We start from the raw sequence: 11,827 nt of genomic DNA, 5'->3' as shown, positions 1-11,827 counted from the left end.
GGAAACTCCAATCTGTGAATATGTGACCAACTTTACTTAAGACGCCGAGGCGCTTTTTTCCTTCTCGATAGGTGAGTAACGTTGGTTTTGCTTTGTTACACAGAACTAATACTGTATATGCCTTTGTCCTTTACATGATTATGCTTGTGTGTCATTTTTGCTTGTTTGTTTATCTGCAATCGTATTGTTCTTCCCTTCAGCTATGATAAAGACACATTTCTTTCCATTAGTTGCCTGGGTTACGTATGTATGTGTGGGCGGAGCTATCAATACAGGGGTGGGACCCATTTGGGTTAGGGGCGTGTTTGTTTTGGTGATTTTATACCGTAAAACTTCAAATAATAGCCCGGGCTTCTATTTGCCCAAATCGTCGAACTGTACCGGCTTGTATTTGAAACAGGCATCTATAAGAGACAGGCCTTTAATTTCTTTGGATCAACCGAGAAATGTCTTGCCGCTGCTTCTCCCGAATTTTTTTCGGCAAATTTGACAACTGTCAGCTTAAATGTCAAATCATACTTTTTTCTTTTTGTCTCCATGGTGGTATTGAGAGAATTAAGAAAAACTGAAGACTAAAAGAAAGTTTGTTAACCCCTTTGTTATGTTGCCATAGTGATGAGTCGTTCATGAACGGTTGCGTCTGTCACGTGAAATCTAATCAAAACATAGAACAGACGATCTGACGGGTTTTGGGAGATCAAATACAACCCGATACTAAAACAGACCAGGCCTCTATTTGAGACAGGCCTTTATTTACCCAAACCTGTCGTCACACCAGGTGTTTAAAAGAGACAGGCGTCTATTTGGGACTCGGCTATTATTTGAAGTTTTACGGTATGTCAACATTGGCTTTCAAATAACGGAGACCTCACCTTTAATGCTACCATCATTTTTATCCAGGCCCATTTTATTAGTTGGTTTTTTAAATGCTTCTTAAGAATTTTTTAAAGATGTTTTTTAAACCATAGCAAAAGCAAAGTCTGGATTTCATTAATCAATTTTCAGTAATTTTTTATTTATTAATACTTTTGTCCGTTTCAAGTTATTTCAGTGAGCATTGTGTAGCCTTTAATTACCAAATTAAAATATGTAGATATAGCAAACAAAAACAGGAAAGGCAAGATATATATGTGTGTGTGTGTGTGTGTGTGTGTGTAAGGAGATAAAAGAGAATGAAAGAAAAGAAAAAGAAAAAGAAAGAAAGAAAGAAAGAAAGAAAGAACATAGTATCAAACTGTAGCAAACCCACATATACTCAGTGTCATAACTAACCACAATGTAATCAGTAGCTAAGCATTTTGGAAGGCATTTGTACTCGCAACAAAAAGTCTCCAGTACAGAGTCTCAAAACTCTGTGCTTAGTCTCCAGTTCTTTAAGGGTGTTAAAACATCCTTCTCTGGTGGAAAGAGTTAAAACTGTATGCTTACACCTGCACCCGTTACAGAGGGAGAGGATGGATCTTCCCTGCGTGGGGGCAGCCGTCATGCTGGCGTCTACAACACTGTGTAACAGGCAGAGAAAACCACACACACAACTATTTTAGCAACAATTCCTAGCTAAAAGAGAGGAAAAACACTCAAGGAAACACCATATTTTCTTCACTCACTTATGCCGAAGCACCTTACTCTCACACACACTCACTCCCAGCATGCAATACACACACAGAGAAAAAGAGAGAGAGAGAGAGAGAGAGAGAGAGAGAGAGAGAGAGCAAAACAGTGAAATAATTCTGTATTGATCCATTGCACTGAGGATCCACATGATGGCTGACCCCACTTTCTGACCCCACAATCACATCTCTCTCTCTCTCTCTCTCTCTCTCTCTCTCTCTCTAAATCTTGCTCTCTTTCATGCACACACCTGTTTCACACCCTCAAATAACACACTCTATGCAGCAAGAGAACCAATAATAACTGGAAACAGCTTTCCGCTCACATGAACTGACTCTGTTAACAACTACTAGTTTTAGAATTCAATTCAATTTATTTGTATAGCGCTATTAACAATTTCCTATTGTCTCATAGCAGCTTTACAGAGGTGCCAACAGAAGAGAGAGAAAAAGAAATAAATATATAATAATAATAATAAAAATAAATATAAAAATGAATAAATTAATATATTCAATTAAAGTTTAAAATCAATTTAAAAAGATTAACTTAAAATTTAACATACTATATATGTATCCCTATCCCTAATGAGCAAGCCGGATGTGACGGCGGAAAGGAAAAACTCCCTGAGATGATATGAGGAAGAAACCATGAGAGGAACCAGGCTCAGAAGGGAACTTCATCCTCATTTGGGTGACACGCTACAATAAATAATGTAAATGTAAATAATTTCCTTTCTACAACAGTTTATAATAGTCCAACGAGAGCTCCTGAGGAACTAATGGGTCATCAAAACTTTATAACACTTATAAATAATGATATCTTCATTTCCTAATTCTTTTATACTTCCAGTATTCATCATGCCATCATACCAGCAAAAATAAATGCCCCGCCACCAAACTAAATCCACTATAAAGTTGCCATAGGGTGGTACCTGGACTAGCAAGATGGCATCGAGGACCCTTTCTATGACAACAGTCATCATCACACATGGTGCTAAATCCTGAATGAAGCCATACTAGCTTCTTGTCTCAACTAGTTAGCATTACCATTCTTTTCTTTTTGTTAGCAACTCTCCACGTTTGACTGCATTTCAAAGTAAAGTCTCTGATTATTGTAGCACTTCTCCACCCTGCTGCTCCATTCAATTCTGAAAAAGAGCTGTTAATAATTGTTTTATTTCACATTTTACACCCATTTTTTAACAGCACACACATTGAAAAAAAAAACCTTCTGTGAGAAGTGATTATAAAAAATACATTCAATGGGATTTGTTGCTTGCGGCTTGTTCATGAGAAATTCAAGAAAAAGCCATACTGTATTTTCCGTATTTTCCAGCATTGTTCATTTGAACTTTTAATTTAGTTGCTTCTGCATTTTCTTGATTTTGATCGTTGGTTCTCTTTGTTTTGACCGAAACTTGATGTTTTTATATAGTTATCTGTGGAGCACATGTCTAATTTTTGGTTATCATTTTCCGTAAGGTCCAAGCGATACAAGAGCTACATTCCTCTGTTATGTTTCTCTGTTAGAATATGGGATGTTCTAGTGGGATTGATTGAAAACGGAAAGAAACAGAATGGTTACAAAATGGACAAACCTAACAATTGATAATAATGGAATATCACCCAAAAAAATCACCCATACAACTTCACTGTTACTGTGGAAGAAAATAAAAAATCCAATATTTGCTCATGATTCATCTACTGTAGGTGTTCATTAAAAGTTTCATTAAGTTTCCATATCGATTTTGGGAAAGATTTACTATTACTGTTTTATAATTTTTTAATGCCTGTAACACAGCTTTAAGAACATATATTCGTATTATATTTTATAGAGGACTCACAGAGAGCATCTGAATTTACAAGAAGCATAATAGAGATGATGGTGAGGGACCACCAGCCAATCTCAGATGTAGAAGACAGAGAATGTCAAGTCTCTTGATCCACATTACCAAATCTCTAGCCAGGAAAAGCTGATGGAGGGTACAATTAACAGAAGGTGTGCTAACTGTAAAGCCAAAGTAATGGCAACATTACAACATGCAAACCATGTCAATTTCACAAGGATATGTGGACCTTAATGTCTACAGAGGAATATCTAACGGTGTCCTGTCCTTTTATTGAGAACTGGCAAATGCATGAATTTGTGTTAGACACCTACCATTAAACTTGGCAATAAAAGCATCTCTTTCACCTGCTGGAGAAATGCAAAAGCATTGTATCACTTTTCCACCACAGCACAAAAGCCACAGAGAAGCTTAAACAGATACAAACACGACTGAAGTTGGCAGAAAATAAACTGGTTATTTCAGATTAAACCAGGTGGAATTCAGCTTTCTACATGTTGAAGAGGATCCAGTTACCACAGCCCTCTGTCTATTAGGGAAGAGTGACCTGTGCTTTACAAATGTAGAGTGGTCTGCTATCCACCTGACCGTTGAGGCCTTGAAACCTTTTGAGGAGGAAAGATGTGAAGAATCAGCAGAAGAACATATTTCTAAATCAACGCTCTATCTCTAAGTATTACCGCTTCTTGCACAACTGCTTCAATAGAAGCTACCTCAACATCTGTCCTAAGGTGCCTACAGCAAGCTGTGCATCATCAGTGACTCCTCCAGTGACTCCATGTACTGCATCAGCTACAGTTAAAGGAGGCATATGAAAGGATTTTGACTTCCAGGTTCAGCGCAACAACAACAATCAGGAAGCAGTGATTCTATAATTGAAATGCTTTGCTATGCTAAGGAGAAAGTAGTTCCTCTAAACCAACCCCATTAGTTTGTTGAAGAAAACATGAACAAACCTTCACAGCTATTTAACATAAGAATATATTTTGATCGCTGCATCATCTGTCCCTTATGAGAGAATATTTTTCAAAAGCAATGGATTTGATTGGTAAAAGAAGCAAGAGGCCAGTGGCGGTTCTAGGATTTTTCTGTAACAGGGGCCATTAAGGGGCCACATGTTACATTCAGGGTACATTGAAGCACACAAAATAATTTATTCAGTAAGGTGCAAATACGTTTCGGCAGTCATTCCTTTTGCAAACGCTCGAGTGCCGCCAATTGTTTGGGTGTGGAATTACATCTGTGATCGTTGTGAAAAATTCTCCAGTTGCTCTTCTCGTCGCTGATTGATGAAATGGGGGCCAATTAGGGGCCAATCTGATTTCAGCAGGGGCCAGGACCCCTGTGGCCCTCCTCTAGAACCGCCCCTGCAAGAGGCTAAAAGGGAAAAATGTCAATGTTCTCTTCTTCCTTCACAAAAATGTATAAATCAATTATAAATATATTATTGTCATGGTTTACACAGGCTGGCTTTGTATATCAGTACATGCTCGAATGAAGATTCCAACTTAAATGTAAGATTCAACCTAAAGTTCAGCTGATTTTACATTTAAATAAGTGTTTCTGGCTTCACAGACGTCCCTGGTTTGATTTCCAGTGCATTCCAGTCCCTTGACTTTTATCAGGGCTTTATTCATTTATTTTATTTATTTATTTATTCAAAAGCAAGAAAGTCGGTCATTCAAAAACAAAACAAGCTTGAAAGGAAAATTTCAGCATTCAGTTGTTTCATCTCAAAAACCTATAAAGGGAAAAAATAAATATTGAAACATTATGTGATAATTAATAAATCTAAAAAAAGAAGTCATGTATATTGGCGTTTATTAAATATTAATAATGATAATCGATGAGGAGTATTGATATCAACGTTATTGTTCTTGAAAATACATGGAATGGGATCGAAAAGAAAATAATCAGTATTGCCCATCCCTATCCAGCGGAATCTGGAGAATATAGAGAGACTGGTGTCGTTATTCCAACCCTTTATACAACTTACCTGCTTCTGGCTGTAGAGCATAGCCTTCCAATATCTTCTTCTTCTGACGGGTTAAAAGTTTTTTGCCCCGCCCTACACTCTAATTTAGTGGTGCTGCCCTGGGTGCCGATCATTTGCCAGTTAACAGCTGGGCCTCTGGCTGTGGTGCTGAACCTCCGCCGCTTCATTTGCTCAGTGTGAGAAGGGGGACGAAAAGCGTTTTTTATGTTTTAGTGCAGCGGTGCTTGTGCTGCAGTCACAATGACCAAAGCAAGACTTGAAAAATAGAATAAAGAAAGAGGGGTTATAGACAATATGTATTAGGGTGAAAAGGAGAAAGGGGGCATCCTTTTCGTGTCCCTCAATGTAGACACACAGTACCATACAGTGGCTGTCCATGTACTACAGCATGTGTCATATGTTCAGGACACCGAGGACTCCTCGAGGGCAAAGCAGTGGCTAAAACGTTTCTGCACACTAGAATGAATAGGCCCTAGTAACACAATAGTATATTATTTTTTATAATCAATTCATGTGGATTGATTACATTGGATTTATTTAAGAAATAAACAATGATGGATGCCTTTTGTGATTTGTCATTTTTTTTCCTGCAGCTTCAGGATTTTCAGCCGCATGACCTCACAATCTCATGATCTCACTTTTCCTTCTGAAAAGAGCAGAGGAAATACTTTTTTCTTAGGCCAATAATGTTCATGGAATCATGTTTAGGGAACCGCACACACACACACACACACACACACACACACACACACACACACACTCGTTCCTTTAGTGTATGTAGCCTGTTTGTCTCCTGATGTGTTTTTGGGATGCTAAAAGTTCCAGGAAACCGGTTCCTCCACAGGAACAAAATCAGACGCAGAAGCATGGAGAGCATCACAGACAAAGGGATTTATTTAAAACAACAGACCTACAGACACATAATGAACTTGATGACTCAGCAAAAATATACACAAGACAACAAGTATAAATAGGAAAAGTAATCAGGGAAACATGAGGAACAGGTGTACAGAGGCGGGAACAGTATTAAGGCTAGGGCGGGGCAAACACACGTGAACACAAACAATAAACAAAAAGATATGGCACAGAAACATAACACACTGCCTTAACTCCCCCTAGTGTGCCGACAGATAACTGTCCAAGCGAACCCTGACAAGCAGAGCTCAGGAGTGTGTGCGAGTTAAAATACGTTTCACATTGTCCTTTTGTTTTTATAGAAAATTTCCAAAAACTTAAAGATTTATGCTACTGCACACCAATAAATAAATTCTCACGTGTGTTCTGCTGCGTGAGTCTCTGATCGGTTTACTGTTACATACATGATCTTTATTTATATTTATATATTAAACTACTCAGTTATTACACAGTTCATAAGTTTTAATGATGTTCAGTCATTAATTTCTAACTATTTTACTGAAGTGGAATTTTATAGCTGATTATTTCACAGCTGCCACAGTTTGAGGTGTTTACACCAACATTTATTCACTGTGATGAAAAACTCAGACCATTTGAGCAGCTTTTTAAACATGTGACATTTATTTAGTCATCTTTTTCTCATCTTGCCCGGACCCAATGCAAGTCTTTGTATTTGCTGACCACGGCTTAGTTGTCCGGCTTCTCCCCATCTTCTGCTTCACTCCTTCCTCTTTGGTCCTCATCAGAGAGACAAGGAATTGTTAGCTTCCTCTTTAGAGAAGTACCTGATGTTGTATTGTTGTCTCTTATCAGCTGTTCAAGGAGAGACAAAAAGCAAACAATGAGCATTACAGGAAGCTATGCTGGGTTAGTATCAGGGAACTAGGATTGAACCTTTTGATAGTCAGTATGTACGTCTTCTGTGTTAAAGGACAAAATACAGGGTATGAAATAAACACCCTGTTACACACTTATCTCCTAATAGAGAGTGTAAAGGGGAAGTGAACACAGTTTACTGGGAAAGTAAGAAAGGTGTATGTAGTTGACCTTAACTCTGATGATGTTGCCTAATGGGAGGAACTCCTTATACAGGCTCTGATCATCCACAGCTACAGTAAGTCCAGGCTTCTAATGAACAGCTCGACTCCCTGCAGAACAGAAGGGCAAAGTCCAGTCAACATCCATTGTGTTAATTAAGCCAAGCAAAAAGCTCAAAATGTGAGAAAAGGAAATTACAAAGCATCTTGGGAGTAAAAGTGTGCCTCTGGCTTTGTGATAATCACATTTAAGGTCAGACACTAGAGACAAGCCTCGTTATCCATATATGGACACAAAGGCACATCATCTCAGGTCTGTGATCTACCTTGGTGTTATTGTTGTAGGGAGTCTTGTCTGCTTACAGATTCCTGGACTTTGCAGGCAGCTCCCTCTTCTCTTCATTAAATTGCTCACTCTGCTTCTTTTGCCCCAACCATACTGGACCCTCTTTGTTTCGGAGGTGAGTTTCTGCTGCTCTGCCTCCTCTTCATCCAGTGGATCCATTATTTCTTCCCAGCTGAGTGGGGTAGAAGGTGGGTCCTAGGCGAGTTTCTGCTGCTCTGCCTCCTCCTCATCCAGCGGATCCAATATTTCTTCCCACATGAGTGTGGTAAAAAGCAGGTCTGAGATAAGTTGAGGCTCACACTCAGGAGTCACAGGTTTGAGTTGAGGTTCAGGTGGAGACACTGTCTTGGGTGGAGACACTGTTTCAGGTAGAGACACAGACTCCATTGGAGTCACCGGGTCAGGTGGAGACACTGGCTCAAACAGAGACACCGTTTCAGGTGGAGTCACCATCTCAGGCAGAGACACGGGCTCTGGTGGTGACACTGGCTTGGATGGAGACACCATCTCGGATGGAGACACCATCTCGGGTGGAGACACGGGCTCTGGTGGTGACATTGGCTCGGATGGAGACACCATCTCGGGTGGAGACACAGGCTCGGATAGAGACACCATCTCGGGTGGAGACACAGGCTCTGGTGGAGACAATGGCTCGGATGGAGACACCATCTCGGGTGGAGACACAGACTTTGGTGGAGACACCGGTTTGGACAGCAAGACCATCTCAGGTGGAGACATCGGCTCATGCAGAGTCACTGGCTCAGGCGGAGACACCATTTTGGGTGGAGATAACACCTCAGGTGAAAATGCCGTCTCGAGTGAAGATGTCTCTTTCTCCCAAAAGAGTCTTGGTCATCAATAGGGTCCTGAATTCTAATCTGTTTTAAATACAAGATGGAGTTAAATTGTAAAGCTTTTAGAGATCATATAGGTGTAAAACATGTGGAGTTAATATATGGAGACACCATTAGAAGAACAATTGTTTTTATTTTTTACTGTACCCCTTCTTTTAGTTCTTACCAATGTGTGTCTACTTTTGGACGGAATTGGCTGGGGAGATGGGAGGAAGCGCTGATCTTTATAAGTCTCCATCACTGACGGTTGGGGGTAGAAGTAGGGTGGCAGGACCAGGTAGTATATGGGGTAGAAATACACTGTGTTGATCACAAAGTGAGTTGTGTTTGTGGTGGGCAAATAGTGTAACCTTGCCTTAGACTGGAACTGAAAAAAAGAAATACTGTTGGATTTTAGAAAAAAAAATATTTCGGAACAAAAAGAAATGAACAGTTTACACTATACAGGTTTAGAGGCCTGAAACAGCTCTGGATTTATTACTTATTATTCTGTATCTCCTGCTTCTGTCTTAAATCATCATGTCTATTCAAGGCTACTTGTCTTCCTGATTAATAAATGAATTAATATTAATGTAAATGAATATTCAACTATAAAAACTTATAAATAGTAAACTTTAGATCATGACTGGTTCCATAAAATGAATCCTAATCAAATCTGATAATCAACAAAATCATGATCAGGAAACTTCCCATTTTCCTCACTCTGTGGTGTGATGTGTGACGTGGGGAAAAATAAACTGATATGTAATCGCTATATAATTGTTCGCTATGTAATCGCTTGCTCTCTGTGTCTCACGGTGTGTGCTGTTTACATTCAAACTGGACATTGTGGGTTACACACAACTCCAATTCCATGACACTGCTGAGTGTCACATGACTCGTCCTACACTAAATGTTCTGTACTAACTACTATCTATATGTCACCATGTGTTTCTATTCACAAGAACAACACAACATGGCAATAATTATTAATAAATATATTAAAAATATCCTGAGAAGGATTTTAGGATATGAGCGGCTCAGCGCCGGGATTCCTTCTTCCTTCCTATCTTTATGGTTTAAATGAACAAAAATGACAGAAAGACATCAATAATATTGTTTGTTTATTGTTTTAATTCCTCTTTTTGACCCTATTCTATATGATTATATCTTTTATAAAACAGACAATGGAAAAAGCATGTTGTACTGTGTATGATTTACATAAGCATTCACACATTTAACATGCCTCATTATGCCTGATGCCTGACACAGACAATTACAAGGACAATAATCAATTTATTTCCTTTAATAATGCTGAAACATTCATAGAAAAAAATCTACTTATTTCTACATACCTGTTTTTAATTTTTAAACTAGCTGTGGAACTCTGATGTCTCTTCATCCTTACCGCTTGACCCGTCTAAAACGAACAGCAAATAGAAAGGACAGATATAAATAAGACAAATCAATATAAATCAGATATAAATAAGACAAATGTACAGAAGGTTTGATTTACACACACACACACACACACACACGCTATACACTGTGCCATAACATTTAACCAGACAGATGTTGTAATTCAATTCAATCAAATTCAAATTAATTTTTTAATAATTGACATTGCCTCAAAGCAGCTTAACAGAACATAAGAAATACAATACAAAAAGTTTAATATTGTACAAAAGTCCAAGATTAATATTAACTTAACTTAAATGTGCTTGTATTTATCTCCTATGAACAAGCCTGAGGTGACTGAGGTGACTGTGATGAGGAAAAACTCCCTTAGATGGAAGAGGAAGAAACCTTGAGAGGAACCAGACTCAAAAGGAAACCATTTGGACACTGGAGGGTGTGATTATAAACGGTTATAAACACCAAAGAGTGTTATTATGAATAATGGCCTTTCTACAGTCATATACTGTCTGATAGTTGTGTAATTATTAGGAGGTTGTTGTCCTCAAAGTCCACATGTAGTTGGTCTCTTCTTACTGAAGGTCAGAAATCTTCATGAACACCACTGAAGCTGGTATAATTCTAGATGCCTTCAGGATGGGCAGAAAAACGAGAAGCAAATATAGAGGAATTAGCGTAGCTGCTGTTATTGATATTAACCAGCACTAGATAATAATGTGCATGTTATCAGATCTAATAGAGCACAAGGTTATAAGGTATATTATGTGTACGTCTGACTAAAGAGATGTCAAACCTTATGCTATGGCTCTGATCTCCTCAAACTATACACATTCTTGTACTTTCACTGAATATAATGTATATATAACATAATACTAACACATTTTACTTAAAAAACTCCTGTTTTTCAAGTTTTGGATATTCAACCACTGGTCATTTAAATTAGGAATAGAAAGGTCTTGTTCCCAAAGTTTTAAAAGTTCATGTGTCAATGTGATAACTAAATGATAAATGTCTGAGATAAGATGTTTAACACTGGGTTTAAATTGTTTATAATTTGAAGGAAAACTGGGAGAACAAAAGTTCTGAAGCTGCAGGGTTTACAGGATATAGTTCGTTTTTGGCAGATTAAATTTTTAGCCTGATAAATGGTGTAGCTCTGAGCAGAAGAACACAGAACACAGACACAGGGAATAAGTCAAATAAAAATCTTTATTTAGACAAAAGGCAAAAAAAAAAAAAAAAAAGGCATCAAACTTAAGTGACACTGGCTCCACAAATTCAAATTTTATTTGTCAAAAACACAATCATACTCAGTACGACATGTAGTAAAATGCTTTGTACAACTGTCTTAAAAAAAGCCAATATTAGTGAAAAGAACAAAATAAAAGAAAAAAGATAAGGTGCAGGTGAGAGTATATATATATATATATATATATATATATATATATATATATATATAGGTCAGACACTGGGTGCAGAAACGAAGACTTTCCTTGGCTGGGGCACTAAAAGGGGTCGTGGGCAGGCGCTGGAGGTGGTGGCGATTGGCTTGGTGAAGGCAGAGCAGATGGCTGGCGAACTGCAGGCACAAAGAAGCATCCTTTCATCCAGCAGTAGGGATGGGCAGATCGATATCTATATTTTCTGTACTAGTAATACTTCAAATAGAAGCATCGATCATATCTGGGGTTTTTTCCTTATTTGTTTTTGAAACAAGTGATTTTAGAATAGTTTCATAACAGTAGCATGCTGTGCTATAGAAATATTTACTTAACATTTACAGCATTTAGCAGACACACTTATCCAGAGGGACTTACAATTTTATTG

The 11,827-nt window shown here is 38.2% G+C and overlaps 1 protein-coding gene across 1 annotated transcript; it reads right to left on the bottom strand.

The window, feature by feature from the left end:
* Positions 1 to 7,946: 7,946 nt before the first annotated feature.
* LOC132839888 (uncharacterized) lies at positions 7,947 to 8,528 on the bottom strand. Its single transcript, XM_060861117.1, has one exon. It carries the CDS (start codon positions 8,526 to 8,528, stop codon positions 7,947 to 7,949), a length of 582 nt encoding a protein of 193 aa, XP_060717100.1.
* Positions 8,529 to 11,827: the final 3,299 nt, after the last annotated feature.

This window comes from Tachysurus vachellii, chromosome 24 (assembly GCF_030014155.1).
Source record: "Tachysurus vachellii isolate PV-2020 chromosome 24, HZAU_Pvac_v1, whole genome shotgun sequence".
In the NCBI taxonomy this organism is placed as follows: domain Eukaryota; kingdom Metazoa; phylum Chordata; class Actinopteri; order Siluriformes; family Bagridae; genus Tachysurus; species Tachysurus vachellii.
The sequence above is the reverse complement of the archived record's forward strand: the minus strand, read 5'-3'. Positions and strand labels throughout refer to the sequence as shown.

Coding starts and splice junctions, on each gene's coding strand:
- LOC132839888 (XM_060861117.1), bottom strand. CDS start 8,528: ATGGTGTCTCCGCCTGAGCCAGTGACTCTGCATGAGCCGATGTCTCCA.